Here is a 19,801-nt window from a genome sequence, read left to right as displayed (position 1 = left end):
CTTTTATTATAATTATTATTAATATTATTATTATGATTATTATTATTATTAATTATTATTCTACATATTATTATTATTATTATCATTGAAAATAGGTTACGGTGACGTAACAGTGCGAACGATAGACACTTTGTTTTGGCAATAGATTTGTATTTATATATTGTAATTGTATGTGTGTGAATATAGTTAAATTTAATTCGTATTATTATTGTAATTATTGTATTATTATTGTGGAGTGCTTTTATTTTTCAATTTTTTTTTTGCTTTTGGCTCATACACCAAAGACTAAATTTTAATTCAAATATTGTGAGACATTATAAATATTATTTGGTGTATTATTCAAATGGAATTGACGTTAGGTAGGTAAACTAGTTGTGACTAGCTTGGAACTAGATTGAAAATAGGTTGTCACTATTGTCGCTTTGCTGGCACTTGGTTGGGTATACGTTAGCAATTGATCGAGGAGATAGTACAAGAACTATTTTGGTCTAGGCTGGCACTAGGTTGGCACTACTTGATAATAGGTTAATGATGTTTGCTTTAATTTTCAAAATTCTTCATGCATAGAAATCTACAAGTTTTCATTATCAACTGGCAAGTATCAAGAGTCGATAAATGAGTGTTTCCTAATATGAAGTTTTCATTTTACCTACAGAAACCCTTATCGATTTTTAGATTTTGACACGGTTAGACTTGTATTAATGCCAGAAAACTTAGATTTTCTCATGATCATATTACCAAGACTTTTCAAATACTTTTTTTCCCTTGTTTTCTTCCTTTGGTATTTAACGCGTTTGCTTCATGGATTGAAGAAAGGTCTAGCTTGGGAATTTATTTACAACTTTGCATCTAAAGTACGTGGAGACTCCAAGGGCGTTTAATTCAAACGTTGCTTGAACCAAAAGCTAGCTTGGTAAACACTGCGGGAATTACCGACTTTATCGACAGTAAATTTCACCCTGCAGACGTGTATTAAAATATAAGATGGAGACAAAAAGAATAATAAGGAGAACAACAATTTTTCATGGAACCTCATTTTGTATTCAAGATAATTGCCAAAAATTGTATTACGACTTTTTACTCCAAAGTTGTTTGGAAGTGTTCCAACACGTTCCCATCAAATGCCACCCTCTGCGCATCAAAATGGCTTCTCAACTTGATCTAGCATGGAGTCTCGTTTCGCACAAGAATTGTGCAGTCTGTAGATCTTACGGACGGGGGGTTTTCGTAGGATAGGAGTCGAGTGGTCGGTGGAATTACTGGCGGGAGTGCTTGACGATCAAAGCGCGGAGGGATATGCGAAAGAGAGAGAGAGAGAGAGAGAGAGGGGAAAGGCAACGGTGTGCCATGGTGGGTTTTTGTTTCTAGAGAAGAAGGAAGGGAATTGGAGCGGAGGGGCGCGGCTGTCGTCGGTGAGAAGAGTCACAGGGTGGTCATAGGGTGAGGGTGAGGCCGCGCGCTAGCTAGGGTAAGGGTGTCTCCTCTCTCTACCAACACCGAGAGAGAGAGAGAATCGATCCTAAAACTAGGAGTCGCCGCAGTAACCGCCGGGAGGAAGCCACTGTTACAATCTGCCCCCATATGTGTTAGCGAAATCTTAGATCGGGCCATCGCTCGCGCACCTGGTGGACGCGGTCGCGAGGATGGGATTCTCATCCCGTTCCCTAAACGTCGTCCTCGTATCCGTTGTTGTGTTCCTCTGCGCCGCGATACCGGCGCGTTAAGAAGAAAAACCGTGAAAAGCAAAGCCCCGGCTTCCCTGCTGCTGCTGGACTAGCTTCTCTGGATGCTGCTGCCACTGCCACAATGCCTGAACCTTCAGGTTCGACCCTCGCCGTTATGAACGAATCCTTGGACCCTTTCGCATGAGCGTTCGTGGGACGATCCCTTACCTGCAGGGATATGACGTAATGGCAAGAGAGGTACGCACCTGACTTCATCTTCCTCTCCTTCCCATTTCCCCAGAGCACTATTCTTTCTATTTTTTCTTTTCGTTAACATTTGGGAAATCAAAATGGAATTCAAGACGAGCCCAAGATAATCCCTCTTAAGACAATATTTTTTAATTCTAATTGATCCTTGGCTTTCATGGCATGGGAAATAAAATTAATGCAATGGAGACAAGCTAGAAATTGAGTTTGTAAATATAGGATTGTCTAAGACAATAAGACACCCTTTTGGGTGTCCTTTTTTTCATTTTCCTCGATCCGCTTTTCCTCCCTTCTACTCCCGGCTCTTCGATTCACCAAATAAAACGAGAACACTCTCTGCCTCCCCGGTGGACCCTTCCCTGTTCCAAATAACTGGCCTGACCTACTTTCCGGCGACATGACCTCGTGACACCCAACATCTCTCCGTCTCTCCCGAACTCTCTGCACTCTCGCGTCTCAATTAATCGACTTCCTCGGCAAGAGTGACAGTATAGTATCAGCGATTGGTGGTGGTTTTTGAGTCAGTTCGATATCATGGTCAGTGTCGAGTTGCTTAAACGATCGACGAGCTTTTCTCAAGTGCACACTGTCTTCGGCCGGAAATGCTCTTCTTCCCTTTAATACTGCCCGACTTCCGGATCGACATTCTCGTCATCTATACGCGATTGTTTACCCACCGCCAATCGATATACCGCAATCCGGATAGACCTGACGGATTCCATTGCTCATCGTATTCCTCCTCATGTTGGTAATGAGTTTTTTCAATTTTTCCTTCGTTTGCAAAAAAATAGAAGTTGTTTGTTTGCTTGGATTTTTAGTTCTCGAATGCTAGTTTCGCGGAATCTGTGGTAATATCGAAGTCTGGGGATATTACTCAATAGAGAATTAAAAGCGGGTTTTTGTTAAATGTTGCTACTGGATTTTCTTCCTCTTTTTAAATCGAATACCATAAGAATGTCTTCCTTTACCTAATTTGCATATCTACTCTTTTCATACAAGGAAATGAATTTAGCTTCCAAGAGGGGAAAAATATTTTAAAGACACCTTCACAGCGTACTTGTTAAATGCAAAGATCTTTTATTGTAAGAGGCTCAAGACTGTGGAACAAACTGCCGAGCAGTTTTAGAAAAGCACCTAATCATCGTTCATGAGATTATTTTTTAATTATTATTTAAAAGAAACAGTAGTGGATTTTTTTATATTCCTTACTGGTAACCCTATGCTTTTATCATCTTTTGTTATTTTTTCTCTATATTTTTTTGTTGAAAGTTCATTGATAGTATTGCATACCTTTTAACCATTGCTACTAAATTATTTCTACTTCTTATAGTTTTGGTTCTCATGGTCTTAGAATTATGTAATTAGCTTTTATAATTTGTAAACATTTGGTTAGAATTGTAACACGAAAAGTAAATATGGTCCATGAATTCAAGGCTTCTTTTTGGTACTGGAATCTCTTTATTGTAAATAAAAAAAAAATGCTGCCACTTGCTGAAAACTAAAAGGCCAGTTGGGGTCCCATGAACCAAAATGTTTTAAATCCTAATTTTTTTTAGGAACATTCGCGTAACTATTCATTCCCTTTCGAAGCAGTTGAATGAATTTTAAATCGAGATTCAGAAGACCAGATAATTTCTAGTTTATCTTAACATTAATAAATGTTGCATATAAAATTAAGAATTGTACAGACAATTGAAACTAATATTGATTATTGAAAACTACTATGAAGCGGAAACTTATTTCAGTAACATTTCGCAATTAGCTACTAATGTAAAAAACAGTAGATTTTCTCAAAAAATTTGTCACCCAAAAATGTCTGTTTTTACAATTCTTGAGAATTTATCATTTTTGGATTTTCATTCTCTTTATCTCTTTCCTCAGATTTACACCGGAAATTCTCAATATTCAATTTTCAAATTGTAAATTTGATTTCAATTTCTCTATGGTTCTTCACATTCCAATATAGATATATCTGATTGCAAGAAAAATTGTTGGACGAATTTCAAGTTTGATGGTTGATTTAAATTTCATGATTCGTGTGCGATATTTTATTTCCAATTCAATAGTTTTCGTGAAAAATTTTTTTCTTTTTTTCCCCCAACTCGTGTCCTGAAAATTCGTGTGTCCTGATTTCATAAATTTTCTATGCCAGAAAATTGATTTTTGAAATTCCGTATATAGCATTTGCGATTAGGAAAATTATTAATAGTTTTGAACAAGAATTTTCCAGTTAGATTCTAATTTTTGGGTTTATTTCTAAAATAATAATTTTTAAGAAGATTATTTATTAAAATTTTGATAGAAAATCGAGTTTGAAAAGTGAAAAAAACGGACTTTATGGGCTTAGAGTGGGTTTAATTACCAGTAAGGTGTTTCGTAAGCCTTTGGAAGAAGCCATATGTAAGTTGCGCATCTTTTTAGCCAATAATTGATGGAGAGACGTTCGAAGTAATTGATTATCCAATATATATAAATGGTATTGTATTTGCGTAGGAAGAAGAGACATATGGTTCTGGAACGACTATTGAATATATTTTCAACAATATTTATTACTTTTGTATTATTAGATTTTTTTTTTGCATCAATGGTGGGAATGTAACCCAGTAATTTTAAAAATTTAACAAAAATTACTAATATTGCAATAAAAAGATAATTTTCAATTGTATAGTCGATTCTGTTGCACGTTCTTCAAAACAAAACAGAATGGAGAATGTTGATAAGTATTTACTCCACATTTTTTATTTTCTGCCTAATGTTATTTAAGTGTTCGCCAAGATGATATTTGCGAAATATCTTCTCTAACAAAAAACCTCTCACTCGAAAGAAGATTGGTACTTGGATTCTTGGAACGTTTTAACGACATACATCTAAATTTTAAACCTATAACTTTGGTTCTATCATTTATCCTCTATTATTCTGTTCGGCAACCATCTGCAACACTCCAGTGTTTGCTGAAATACTTTAGGAAGGTTCTAAATTTAGGAATAAGCAAAATCTTCGAGTCTGGATTTCAATGAACATGAACCTTAAGGATGTTCCTAAATTTAATAGAATAGTTCCTTTCAAGTTTCTCGAGTATTCTTTTAAATTTCTGGAGCTTATCCTCAACATAACTGAAGAGAATTGTCTAAAAAATGATGATATTTTCATTCTATTCATAATCAATTTTTTAAAGAAATGCTTTGAAACATTTAACAATGTCTAAAAAAATTTAAATGTTTCAAAGCATTTTCGTTGATTCTAAATGTTTCCAAAACATTTCTGGTTGATATTTTCGGAATATTCTTCGGGTCCTTTGTATTTACACTTTTTTGTCTTGAATATGTTTACGAAAATTGATTTCTTTTTGGAGAACTGTTCGGAATCTTATGTCTTTAAGATGGTAGGGAAGTTAAAATCATAGTATAGATAGTATCTAATAATTTTTAAGAGTGAATCAGAATATTCTTTAGGGTCAGGAAAAGAGTAAAAAATTCTTCTCCGGAAATCGAAAAATAAAATTGTCTGTGTAAAACCCCGAATATATGTTTGATACAGTTTTAAAATCCAAGGAAACCCAGCAACTAAAACAAATGATTGACGTACAATTTTAGGGGGTTTAAAAGACTTTTAGCTTTTTCGATTTGTACGCAGTGCATGGCTTTTCCTTATATATACACACCTCGATCGTTTTCCTTCGTTTTTCGAGAATGATTGAATCAGGTCAGTGTTTTCGACCATAAGTTGAGAGCTTGCGACTGCGCACACTGTGCTTAGCGCCACCCTGTTGAAAACGAAGAGTGATCCAAACATCGTTTTTCCTTCTGAGGCTGCTTCATTTTCATGCTGGTCAGTATTTTTTTATTTTTTCCTGGTTGATGTTCCCTTTTTTTTGGTTTGGAAAAGATCCTTTTATTAAATGGAAAAGGAAATGCAAGCTGTATGCTTGCGAATACTTTTATTTTGGAATGAATTCATTTATTTGTGTTTTTTTAAACTCTCGTTCTGTCTCTCACTGTTTCATACCACACACTACTGACACATAAATGCACATTCACATTGAATGAATAAATCTCGCTTTTTGCACTCTACTAATTCTCTGTCTTGCTCAACGTTTGGGGGGTATCAAATCTCTCTCCCATGAATTCTCGATTTTTTGGTTCTTATGGACCTTTTGCCTCCTGCCAAGTTTCACGAGGGATGAAATTCCACAAGGGCGTGAATTTTAAAGATTCTTTGTCAATTTTGTATCTGTAACTATTCGTTAATGTCTTTAAGATTTTTTTTTTGAAGATTTTTGAAAATTTTGGTTCTTTTCTTTCAGACTATTTCTTACAATTTATGAAGACTTTTCTTTTGGGTAAGTAGTTTTTAAGCCCAGGTTTTTTTTTACTCAGTGCTTCAGAATAATTTACGTCCTTCATTATCCGGATGTACTTACGCCAAGATTTTTAGCGGATTTGGCAGATTTTTACCATTTTTTACATTATGCACTTTTTACCCTGTAGTTAGGGGTAAAATGGGTATTTTTCGTCCAAAAAACCCTGAGTTGTCTATTGGTATAATTTTCGTTTAAGCCAAAGGCGAAAAATTAAAGATTTCTATTACCATTAAAATAATTTTAGTTATTTAGATCACAAATACGAATGAAAAGTATTAAATGTAAATTTTTTTCGATAAAGAAAGAAAGGTGTTTCAAATAATTGCAGTTTGAAATGAGTATTTTTAATTATGATTAACATTTAAAGGAATTTTTTAAACCACAAAATGTTCGTATAAAGAGTGAAGGCAAAAAGGTTTTAACGAAATTACTTTTTAATTTGAACTTTTTTTATCTTGTGTTAATTACGAATTTCTGAATACTGCTCCTTGTTCATTACTTGTTAATTACTTTTCTTATCTCTGTTTGCGATATCCTTTAATTTCCTATTTTGTTAATTCATTATTAATTTAAAATTTTCAATAAATTTCGAATATTCATAAATATTTTGCTTATATTCAAGATGCAACATTAAATATTTTACATTTATAGAATTTTGTAGTTAAATAATTAGGTTTTGTTAATTTTCCAACAAGTAATTTTTCGAAAGGGATTTTTCGAAAAGCGATCGTAGTGCTAGTTTTCTCGTCGACCCTTTTGTTTGGAGTACATCAGTCAAAGGGAGCGTGGAGAATATTAAAATTCCAGTCTTGCATGTTCGTTAGAAATAATTTCGCAATTACCTGTGCCCCTTGACCTCTAAGTATAATAAATAATCTGCAGCCACACCACAAGTAGAAAGAGAGAAAAAAAGAGTGATAGTGGTTGTGACCTGTTTTATATTTACAAATGCACCTGGCGCTAACTGGTTATGTATTGGTGAAAAGCGGTTGAATTTATATTTTCTTAATTTCTTCTCTGCAATATATTTAGTTTTAATTGAGCTTCTCATTTACCTTTTCTAGCTTTTTAAACATCCTTCTTCATTTCCGCTTTTCTATCCTATTTTTTCTCTATTTTCTCTCAATTTGTAAGTGCCCAATTTTTCAACAACTGCTTCGATTTTTGGCAATATTTTTTCCATAAAAATTTCAACATTAATTGATTTTCAGTTTTTTTAAAAACTGAGTTATCGTGGCAATTAGAAAATTAATCGTTATTCCAGATGCGAACGTGAAAAGCAAATGAAATCCCGGGCAAAGAATCTCTCGCAGGGAAAGTCATATCCTTATTCCATATTTCATTTCCATTTGAGCTTTGGAAAAATAGCGAAAGGAATTAATTTTCCGTTGACCCAATATGGACACTTCATTTAGCATCTAGGCGATTATAACATATTCTTCGACCTCCGCTTTTTTTTCTCCTGCATATAACAAGCTCTTAAATTAGATACAAGCTTGTAAAAGAAGAATAATGCTATTGTAATAGACTATAAATTATTAGATAATATTCTATGCAATAAAAATCAAAAGGCTGTGGTGGAAAAATTTTTCTCTGAAAACTAGGAATTAGTATAATTCTTAGTTACAAATTCACAGTTGACCATTTGAAGCCAGAGACGAAAATTGAATTGCTGCGGTCGCCGATGGCTTTCAATGATAACTCTCTCTCTCTCTTTGATATGGAGTGGTTTTTTTAAAACAGATTTTCTTTTTTTTAGGAGTTACGAAGCAAGAGACCTTTCAAGATATGGGACAGCTGGCGTAACGTAAGGAAAGGATTGGTTGTTAGCAATTTTGAAGAATTGGTACATCGAGGTAAGCTTTCAATTACTATTATTCCTCTGGACCCAGAATAAAAGTTATTTCATTAAATTCTACTATAGTCATTTTAGGTCTTTACTGTACCTATAAGATAAATTAGGGAATCTTTAATCTTTACATCTCTTGGAGATTCCAATTTCTGTTACCCATCCTATGATATTCCAGTTTGGAATTGCAATTGATTATTAATTGCTACCAAGAATTTGAAAACTAATAATTTCTGTTTATCAGGAAAGGAAAAATTGGGAGTTCCTCAGAACGAGAGTGTATCGTTGGTGCTCGAATCGGATGGAACGCAAGTTGAAGACGGCGATTATTTCAAGACTCTAGCGAACAATACAATTCTGCTTTTGCTGCGTCATGGAGAACGCTGGTGTCCCACCGGCGTCGACATCATACGCGCCGGTAAATTTCGATTCAGGTTTCTAAACATCCTCCAGAATTGTCCAATAAACCTTTCTTCTAAAATCACACCTATTAGTTTGATAAACCTTTTTGTAAACTATTAACCCCTTCGCTGGCAGGGTGTTCCAAATGGTGGAACACCCTGCCAGTGAATTATTTTTACTCTGCATGAGATGAAGGTCCTGGACGAGAACTAATTTGATGCTCTGTTTGCAGCAATTTCAGCGATACCGAAAATAGTGTGCGAGACGATCCACGCATTGGAGTTGCATGATGAGACGCCCTCGTGGAAGATTATGGACAATAAGGGACGAGTCACAGTGGTGTTGCACTGGGATCAGCGTTCGTCGCAGGTGCAGCAGTCGAAAAGTCAGGACGCCCAGAGCTCCAAGTACTCCCCGACGAAGAAGGTGGACCTGAGCTCATCACAGCGGCCCTCGTTAGTGATTCAAACGAGTCTCGATAAGCTCAACTATGGCAAATCGGGCCAGCAAGTGGAGCTTGGCCCTCGCTACAGTAGTCCGCAAATCACTGTGATAAATCATGATGATATGGTACAGAAGAGTTTCACTAGTCCGAGTAATAGTTCCTACGGTCCCATCGTCGCTTCTAGTTCGATATCGTCGTCACACATGCCCGGACGGCTAGTAAAGCAGGGCACCAACTCCTTCGAAAGTACCACCATCCATATCCACACACCCGAGTGCTCCAATCACATCCACCAGCCCGTCACTCGTAACGGAAGTCCCGTGAACGGCGCCGATGGCGGTGCGAATATCGAGTGCGACTTCCACTGCTGCGCCCTCCACGAGGAAGGGCGGAGAATCGCAGTTCACAAATCAGTCGCCACCTCTCCAATTCAAGACGCTCAACACCAACACCATCATCTCCAGCAGCAGACCCAAACGCAGACACCATCCCCCCAACCTCCTTCTTCTCTGTCCGATGGCACCAGGCGACCAGCTACTGGAAAAGGTCATGTTCGGTTCCGAGACACTGCCGACGAGGACAGTGGACGTCACGGACCCTCCGGATCCTTCCACATTCACCACCATCGAAACCACCATCAAGAGGCTCACGAGAGTTCGGAATCCGAAACCGAGAACACAATCATGGAGGACGAGATCGTCACCTCTGAAAAGTTCCTCCTTCTAATCGATCAGCTCACCGTGGACCAGAAACATCACCTCAGCATCAAGGACATAGGAATCATTCTCGAGAGACTCAGTTCAAAGATCCTCGACGTCGAGCGCTTAGATCGTGAGAGCGAAAGCGAGGAATGCTACAACTGGACCATCAAGGCCATCATCCGAGGCGATGTCCTCCGCGAACTCGGAGTCATCTACAACGGGAATTACTACGCAATTTCGGAGCATCCCGGATACAAAGAAGAATCAGAGGAGAATAACGAAGATAACGAGGAGGAGGAGGAGGACAGACTTTAATAATGCTGTTTATTAGATAGATAGATTATACACCTATTAATGGTTATTATTAACATAGTACGTACCGAGGGAGGCTGATAATTAAAAGGATTAACGGAACGATCGAGAGAGAAATGACTTTTTAAAAAAAAAATGTTTTCATAATAAACATCATAATATCTATAAACCTAGTTCTATAAAGACGGTTGTTGAAATGTACTTATTATTGAATAGTATATATAAAAATATACTTGTAGGAAACATTTGGGATACGGACATCCGTAAACCGTCCACAACACTGCCCCTATCAAAAGACGCATTTCGACGCATCTTTTCTTTTTGGGTTTATCGTTCATCTTTATATTCGATAGTGAGTGGTGTTTAGTGAAACGGTGAAAACGCGAGGAGACGTTTACCCAAAAAAAAACTTAAATCGAAATCAATGGACGATAATTAGTAATTAAAGTAAGACACAAATGATGCCCTTGGAAGTCGACACCATCGCGAGGGGGTCAAAGTACTTTACAAGTGTTGTATCGGCAAAGTGTGTTCATGACTTTTCATTTTTCACGGCTAACACTCCCTTTCCCTGGTGCTACTAGCGAGCAAGAGCAAATATATCGTGTCAAAAATCTAGAGTTCTTATAATAATGGACTACTCCGAGAGTTAAATATGATGGGATGTATTCCGCAATTGTATGGCACGATTTTTATGCAGTTATTGTTTTTTCAGAAATTTCAGAATGCGGAATCTGTTTTAGTTCGATTCAAGGGAAGCGATACGCCATCTGGTGATGGCGTCATAACAATTGGGTTATTTTGACGAGATTTCAGATTTAGTTTCCTCGCTGGTTTTTTTTCTATAAAAAAAGAGTAATTATTTGTTTTCAAATCTTTATGCTACAGGGATTTTATAAGTAGAGATAATTCTGTTAAAGATACAAAGTACCAAGGTGTTGTACCAGATTGCAGTGCCGGAACTTGGTGTCGTATTTTCGAACTAGGTCTCAAAGTTACATACAGGTAACTGCATATATGCCATCCTTTTGGTTGGCATTCGATTTTTGAAGACCGTGGAATTTCTATCATATTAGTTCGTGGCAAACTTATTTACCATTTTAGACACGAACTAAAAAATTGTGATAGAAATGACGCGGTTTTCGAAAATATTGACAAACCGTGGAATTTCTATCATTAAGTTATTAGTTCGTCGCAAACTTATTTACAATTTTAGTCACGGACTAAAAAATTGTGATAGAATTGACGTGGTTGACATAAAGATGGGCAAACCGTAAGGACAGCATATATGCAGTTACCTGTATTCCGCACTCGTGGCCTAGTTCCAAAACGCGATGCCAAATGTTTATGGAAGAGACTTTCCAAAAAAGTTACGACATTAAATGTCGTACAAGAATCTCATTTCACTTCAGATTTTATTTTCTAAAAATAAAATGAAAGAAAAAATCAAGGGTGTCAATTGTCATTTGATTTAATTCCGGTTTGCACAATTTTCTAAAAACCGTAGCATTTCTATTAACACCTTTTTAGTTCGTGGCTGACATTCCCAAGCTTGCCATGAACTAATAACATGATAGAAAGGCTACGCTTTCTAAATTCGTGTACAGCATATAAGCAGTTACCTGTATGACAATTAAACTTGCATTTGGTTACTAATCAGAAAATTCACATAACCTCAAAAAATGAACAAATTGTCATGGAAAAGTCAAATAATAATCGTCACCCCAGAAGCTAAAAAAATTAATTAAACCATGCCAAATGGCGGGAAAATTCAAACCAGAAATTGAAAGTAAACATTTTTTTTTAAATCGAAAAAAGTCTACGCGTAAAGAAAAGATTCCACGTTCTGGGAATTCTGCTTGTTTATATACGACACGTTAAAGTTCGAAAGTTTAAAATGTCGGATCCAAAATATTGTAATTGGATCCAGATATCGAAATACTTGAGCGATTTTTATGGAACTCTGCGTGCAGGAGTGTTTTAAAACTGTTATTAAAGAGAGAGAAAAAAAAATAAATAAATGAATTCGAAGTGAAATAATATGACAAAATTTTAAATGGCAGGTCCAATGCGGCGAGAGTATTAAAACTCGATAGATTTTTTATGGGACTTTGTATTTAGAAAAATTTTCGTGTTTATTAATAACGCGCAAAATGTTTGTATATTATTGTAGGAACTCTAGCCAAATATCGGTGGTAGTCAATTTCATCCAAGTATAATTCTATAAATTTAATATAGGATATGCTTGATGATTGGTCGGCAAAAATTTCCCGATTTACAAAAAAACCAAAAAAAAAAAAACATTTGTTTCTTGTAATATTTTGTTGACCAATCAGGACTTGTGGGGGGAAAAAATTATAAAAAGCAATTCTTATTGGTTTAGACGAAAAAAAAATTCTAGAAAGTGTTAAAGAGAAAAAGATAAAAGAATTTTGTGAAATATGAAAATGACTTTTCGGTCAAGGATTTGATTATAACTTTCCAGAGACCGAATCTTAAAACACTGTTTCAGCATCTCGTTACCGGACCTTTTCTACTTTAGCATACATATATACGTATACTTTTTCGCCGAATCGAAGCGTCTTTTTACCACTTTTTCATTGACAAAAAATCACTGTGCCAAATCTTAAACAAAACAAAAAAAAAAAAAAATTGTCTTCCAATATGACAACTGAATTGGGGTCAAGAATGTTCGATAACACTGCCAAAACTCTGAGCTCAGAATTCGAATTTCGAATATGTAATTTAGAAATCAAAAAAAGAAAAAGTAACCGCGTTATGAGACAAATTTTTTGGTGGCAAGTCAAAATGTTTTTGTGTTTTTCAAAAAATTCTTGTCACCTATAGATGTGAAGCTCTCATCAATACGGTTTCTGTGCTCTACTTTTAGATTTTTATCGTTTGTACCCCAGGTGGTTCGTCAAATTTGTTGACAATCAGTAAATGAAAAAAATAAAAATGAAAAAAATTTTTCTCTATAAAAACCTCGCTTTTTTCGCTTCTGCGAGAATATTTGTTCTTCCCATGCGTATAATAATTATGATAAATTTTTTGTCATACATTTTGCATTTTTTAAACGTATATATATTTTGTATTTTATAACAAGTGTTTCGAATATAAAAAGAAAAAGGTAAAACTTTCTTGAAATTGCGCTAAAAAAAATTTAGAGTCATTTTTATCAAATATATATTCTTAGTTTGTAGGGAACAAAAAATTTTGTTTTCTGCTAATTTTATCCAAGCCAAGTAATAAAAAATATTAAATTATTCATAACCTATTTTATTACGAAAATTTTAAGTCCTCGTAGACTACGATTGGATAAAAAATGACAATTTTACATTAGTTTTAGTGAACAAAACTAATTTTTAGGGGATCCCCATTTTTACCATTTTTTCAAGACTAGCTTATACAGGGATGGGTCGTTACAAACTGAGTCGTAATTTTGACAAGAAATTTTTTTAGCGTAATTTTTTTGAGGTTATGTGTTCTGTGAACTGTATAAAAGATTAATTACAGGAAAAAAAATTGTATATTGTTTCGCGCGTAAATAATCATTTTGTTATCTATATGTTTAGGCAAAGGAGACAATGTACAATCATAAAAAAAATAACTTCACACTTTTCTCATGCCGAATGAAAAATGGCGCGAGTGAATTCGATCTTAATTGAGAGAGAAAGAGTGCGAGAGAATGAGAGAGAGAGAGAAAGATAATGAATAATGTTTCTTGGATGATCCAAGCTATTTGTAGACACGAGAAAGCGGAAATAACTATAACAAAAAAAAAAATTGTGAGCGATAATTACGAAGCTAGGACACAAAAAAAGTATTAAAAAAATTAACGACATTGTAAATTTGACTTTGAATTTTTTTAAATTTAATAAAGATAAGTTCCCCGCTTCACAATATATTTAATCTTTTTTTGTATAGAATTCTTTTTTACTCATTTCCTTATTGACTGGATTATTTTTATTTACATTATTTTAGCATTTAATCATAATATGCGAATTTTTAGGTTATGTATATTTGACGGAAGCTTTTAGGTAAGGTTGTGTAGTTACTTATATTTTGACAATTTTACATTCATTCCCAGCCCTGGGGTCGAATTGAATTTCGGTTAGTAAAAAAATACAATTCTTTAAAAGTGGAAGAAAAATAGAAATTTAAAATAAAAAAATTTTAAAACAAAAAGGAAATAAATATCAAAGTCAATTCTGCAAAGTCGTCGAAACCCAAGTTTTCTTAAAAAGTAAATTCTGGAAATTTAAAATCATTTTAAAAAGAGAACATTACTTTAAAAATTATCAAACCATTTTCTTTTTAAAAATGATGGTGAAGAAAGATCTGTTTGTAAAAATCAAAAATCAAGTTACTGCACCCTTGCGAAAAAAAGGGGAATTCCCTCAGTAAAAAAACTGTTATTAAAATTCTACAAGTGCCACTCGCAATTTTTCTTTAATTTTTAAATATTTTTCGCATAGGTGCTAATATATTTGTGTTCGGACATCGTAAATCTAATTTCAACTCTCTGTCGAGTCCTAAATATTTTTACCGATACGTAAAATTAAATATTACCAAATATTCAACTGGAAGAAAAATTTTAAAAAGGTACGTTTTCTAAAAAAAAAATAAAATTGTATGAAGAAAAATGATGTCCACTTATATAAGTGATAAAAAAAACATTCGTTTAATTAAATTAAATTCTGGAAATGTGAATATGACGCAATCATCATGTAAATGTATAACCAAAAGTCGCGAAATTTTTTGACGAATCGAATCGCTGTCTCTTTCAATGTTAACGAGAGCAAAGTCGCGATATTAAATATTAATGTTCATAAAAATAAAAAAAAATAAATAAATAAATGGTCATGATGGCGATCGACATTCTAAGACTTTGCAATTTTAATATATTTCTATTGTAAGTGCGAAAGAGTGAAACACGAACAAATTAAAAAGCGAACAACCGTGGTGTTCGAGGAAAAGTGGCAATTACGAAAATACAGAGAAAAAAATGCCGTTTCTTCGAGAAATTATTCGGATAATTTTTTTTTTATAAAAAAAGGGAAAATAAACGGTTGTGCGAAATGCGTATAGTCTTTGTAATCAATTATCTTGAACGTGATATGAAAAAAAAAATATTATTATTATGAGAATAATAGTCAAAGGAGAGGTGCAAGTGCGAGAAAATTGAAAAAGAGCGCCAACTGTCGAGGGCGTCTTCAATTAAACGCGTATGAAAATATTCGCGCTGTTCCAATTTTTTTCAAAGAAACGCCTCTTTTTTGGCAAATACAAGGAAATAATGAGAAATTGAAAACATTTCAATATGAGAACAGTGATAAACAAAGTTTGAAGTTACACATCCTCAGGGTGATCGAATTTTCATAAAAATAATGCGCGCGTATGAAATTCTGTTTATTATTATTATTGTCAATCAATTTTTTTTTTATTTCCGTTTAGGAAAATTGCATTCTTCTGTATAATTGAATTTTATGAGTGGAATGGAGTCGCAGTAAGAGATTTCGAATATTATAAACTTTTCCTTCGCGACTAATAAAGTATTTGGGCAAAAAACCGCGTATACGGCATTTGCATCTGAAATTGCTTTCACTTCATCAAAACTTAACCTTGCGGGAGTTAATTAATTTCATTTTCGATTCAAGCGTTTCTCGAAATTGGCAAGTTCCTTATTCGAGGAGAGCACTCTCAGAGAGAGAGAGAGCTCAACCCACTTCAGCACATCGTTCTCAACTTGGACAACAAGTTTTCAGAAAATAAATGTTCACCCTTCCCCCCCCCCCTTTTACTCATTCTACTCATTGAACTTTATAAATTCCCCTCTCTTTGAACTTTCGGAATCTCTTCTCAACTCTCTTCCAATTTTACATTCTTGGTGACGTTAATAAAAACTATTTAAAAAGAAATTTACAAAGCCTAACATTTTGCTTTTTTATTGCGTTATTTATTGTGTGCATAGAGTTCAGGAATGTGTTTCTCTTTTTTTTTAGAGAAAAGGGAAATTTTTAAAATTAAAATTCCTAACGTTGTGTATAGAGAGAAAAATGTAACAATTTTTTTAATTTTCTAAATGTTTACTTTTTCATATTTTTTGCAGGTCTTTTTATTAGTTTCCATTTTCATGTTTATATACTTTCGCTTACATTTTTGATTTCACTTTAATTAATTTCCACTTTTTTTTAAGGTGCAGAAAGGGAATTAATTTTGCACACTTTTTTTTTAAAGTAGAAAAGGAATTAATTATTTATTTTCCCACTTCCATTGAGAAAGTAAAAACAGAAATGTCAACTTAACCTCAAAAATAAAGTGTTTTTGGTTTGGCGCGTAAAAAAACCATTATTTTTTATTTTTATACTTGACAAATTAAAAATAGGACTCACGATTGAAAAATCGTGAGCATTCAACACTAGTTTGGATAAATCTGTTCTTTTTCTTAAAAATAAAAATATCCTTGTGATGCGTGTGACTTTGCGTTGGTCCTAAAAATTATACATTTCAGAATTTCTCTTAAAGGTAATAGGGGGATGCCCCAAATATCACGTCTCATATTCTAGGGCTTTCTACAATAACTTTTTTTTTCTACGCGACAGAAAGTAAAAATATAAATAATAGTCTTCTTTTTACTTAAAATTGTAATTTTCTCACTTCGATTTCGATTTAACCGTAAATTTTTCTCTCTTCCTCTTTTATAATCGAGAAATGTCGAAGTTTAATCGAATAGCGAAAATCTTTAAACGAAAGATTTATAGAGTCAACTTAATAGGTTTGCATTCATCAATAGAGGTTCTTTCCAGTGAAGAAAAGTGATGGCATATCGAAGAAAGAGATCGCGAAAATAAATTTACCTTTTTTTACTCCAATTATCGTTTTCTGTACATAGATTTTTTTTGAAAGAAGTTATTCGTTAGATTAATAATATTTACAAATTAGTTCGAAAATAAAATTAATTAATAATACGAAATTAGTTCTTTATAATTATTATATATTTTATTATTATTATATTTTATAATATAATTGTCATAAAAGTGAACATAATTAGATTGAAAATTTTATTCAAAATTAAAAATAAATTAAGAAAATAAAATTGAAATTTTAAAAAATGAAATTAAAATTGAGAAAATAAAATTGAAATTTTGAGAAATGAAATTAAAATTGAAAACTAAAAATTTAAATTGAACAAAATTTAAAAAGTTACCAATAAATAAAATAATATTATAATATATAAATAATAAAAGTTCATAGAAGAGTTTAAAATTTTTTAAAATAAAATATAAAAATAGTTTTTATTTTTTAAGTTAAAAAGTTTTTGTAATTTAAAAAAAAAATTTTTGTATATTTATAATACGGAGGACGTAGGAAGTCAATATTAAGACTACAATATTATCCACGTAGTTAAAAGACAACACGGAAATAGTTTATATTTGCTAGAGTAGCGAGACCGAATTTCTGTCTTATTTTAAATTTTTCTACTCACTCTCTTCTTACCACTGGTTCTGAAATAAACGCTTTTCTAACAATAACCATAATAGAATTCCTTAATCATCTTTTAAAATAATTTTTTTTTAATTCTTTACTAAAATTGTATAAAGTTCTTAATAATAGTTATTAATAATTATATTAAATTAAAATAAATTAAATTTAAAATTTGGTATAACTGATAAAATAAATAAAATACACAAACGAAATTTCCAATTTAACAATTTTTATTTACAAATCTTTAATGTTATTAGTATTAAAATTTTTTCCTCTTTTTTTCTTTTTTTAAATTATAAGGGATAAAATTTTATAAAATCGTTTATTGAACAAAAATAAAAAAAATAAGAAATAAAGTTAAAAAAAGCGTTCACTGGAAAAATTTTTTGATTTAATTAACCGTTTATGTACATTATTCATTTATTCTTATCAAAATATATATTCATTTGTATCAAATAATTTTTATTTACAATGCAGTATTAAATTTGTTTCAAATACTAAAATTATTGGTTCAAATATTGAAATTATTATGCTGAAGTCCATTTTTTAATTAAAGAAATAAAAGTTATTGGGTCAAATATAATTAATATTTGATTAAAATGAAAATTATTTGCTTCAAATAATTAGCAAAATTCATTTGCTAACAACCAATAATCATTTTATTTGAACGAAATAAATTTTAATTACAGTTTATAATTTTGGAAATTAATTTTTTTTTACAAAAGAAATTTATTAATTTAAATGTTGCGAGTGATGGAAATATTTGTACTTCCAACAATATGATAGATTGTTTTTAAAAAATCCCATTGAGCTTGCTGCAGTTCTATTTTCGACCTGGAGTGTAAACGTTATAACACTAGTGGTCCAGTGGGATTGAGGAAATCTGTTTCAACAGAAAACATATGGAGGGGGGCTATTTTTAGGCAGCTCACAACTATACATGGTTATATAGGTTTTGGCTGACTCAATTCTCGTTATTTCATATTTTTCCCCTTATTCAAAAAAAAATTTTTTTTTCTCCCTCTGTCATTGAATTATTACAATTGGAAATTTCAATTTTTAAGATATTTTAAACATTTTTTACTATTTGTTACTATTTTTAACAATTATTCTTATTTTGTACTATTTTCAATTATTTTTCACTATTTTTTTTACTACTTTTTACTAGTTTTATGATTTTTTACAACTTTCAATTATTTTTCACTATTTTTTACTACTTTTAACAATTTTTTTTATTTTGTTACTATTTTCTATTATTTTCACTATTTTTGACTTCTTTTTACTTGTTTTACAATTTTTTACAACTTTGAATTATTTTTCACTATTTTTTACTACTTTTCACTATTTTTTTTACTGTTTTTTACTAAATACAAATAAATTTGCAACAATAACAATACTAAATTAAAAATTTTATTATTTACTTTATTACAATTAGAAATTTCATTGTAAAGCAGTTTTTAACATTTTTTACTAATTTTTACTATTTTTTACCATTTATTACCATTTTTACTATTATTTACCATATCTTAATTAATTTCCTCAATGACAATAGTAATTAATAATTATTTACTTTATTACAATCAGAAATTTCATTTTAAAGATATTTTAATCATTCTTTACTTTTTTAAAAAAATTTATTACTACTTTCTAGAATTTTTACTATTCTTGTTACTATTTTTACTACTTTTTACTATTATTTCCTGTATTCTAATTAAATTACAACAATAATAATAGTAATTAATAATTATTTACTTAATCACAACCAGAAATTTTAGTTTGAAGATATTTGTACTATTTTGAAATATCTTCACTATTTTTTACTATTTATTACTATTTTTACTATTATTTACTGTATTCTAATTAATTTACAACAATAAAAATAGTAAGTAATAATTATTTACTTTTTTTACAATCAGAAATTTTAGTTTTAATATTTTTTACTATTTTTACTATTTTTTACTCAATTTTTACTATTTTGTACTAATTAATTTACAACAATTTTATTATTTTTTAGTATTTTTACTATTGTTTACTAATTTTTTTTCTATTTTGTGCTAATTAATTTACATCAATAAGAATACTGCAATAATAATTAGGACTAGTAACTTTTTTAATAATTGAATGGCCTTTTTCTTTCGAATAAGTAAATTTTACTAATAAATAGCAATAACAACTAATTTAGAAGTAAAATTTACTAATTCAAAAGCAAAAATTCAATCTCTAATTTAAATTAGTAAATATTTTTACTAACTAAAATTTAGAGCGAGTAGAAAAAAGTGAAGAATATTAATTTTCGAATTTTTTAACTAAAAT

General features: G+C 31.8%; 1 protein-coding gene across 3 annotated transcripts; it reads left to right on the top strand.

The window, feature by feature from the left end:
• The first annotated feature begins 1,404 nt into the window (after positions 1 to 1,404).
• LOC122500893 lies at positions 1,405 to 13,155 on the top strand. 3 transcript variants are annotated; one of them, XM_043610040.1, is made up of 5 exons: positions 2,280 to 2,679; positions 5,469 to 5,759; positions 8,051 to 8,147; positions 8,385 to 8,558; positions 8,775 to 13,155. In XM_043610040.1, exons 2-5 carry the CDS (start codon positions 5,754 to 5,756, stop codon positions 10,001 to 10,003), a joined length of 1,506 nt encoding a protein of 501 aa, XP_043465975.1. In that variant the 5' UTR covers positions 2,280 to 2,679; positions 5,469 to 5,753; the 3' UTR covers positions 10,004 to 13,155. The 3 variants fall into 3 exon arrangements, with proteins under 3 accessions (XP_043465973.1, XP_043465975.1, XP_043465974.1); XM_043610038.1 differs by lacking the exons at positions 2,280 to 2,679; positions 5,469 to 5,759 and adding an exon at positions 1,405 to 1,922; XM_043610039.1 differs by lacking the exon at positions 5,469 to 5,759.
• The last annotated feature ends 6,646 nt before the right edge of the window (positions 13,156 to 19,801 follow it).

This window comes from Leptopilina heterotoma, unplaced genomic scaffold (genome assembly GCF_015476425.1).
Source record: "Leptopilina heterotoma isolate Lh14 unplaced genomic scaffold, ASM1547642v1 Lhet_191, whole genome shotgun sequence".
Lineage (NCBI taxonomy): Eukaryota > Metazoa > Arthropoda > Insecta > Hymenoptera > Figitidae > Leptopilina > Leptopilina heterotoma.
This window is presented reverse-complemented; position numbering and strand designations above follow the sequence as displayed.

Excerpts from the sequence above, each read along its gene's own strand:
- LOC122500893 (XM_043610038.1), top strand. The coding sequence starts at position 1,866 with ATGAGCGTTCGTGGGACGATCCCTTACCTGCAGGGATATGACGTAATG. Across the intron at positions 1,923-8,050 it reads ATGACGTAATGGCAAGAGAG|GAGTTACGAAGCAAGAGACC; the intron begins GTACGCACCTGA and ends TCTTTTTTTTAG. Across the intron at positions 8,148-8,384 it reads TGAAGAATTGGTACATCGAG|GAAAGGAAAAATTGGGAGTT; the intron begins GTAAGCTTTCAA and ends TCTGTTTATCAG.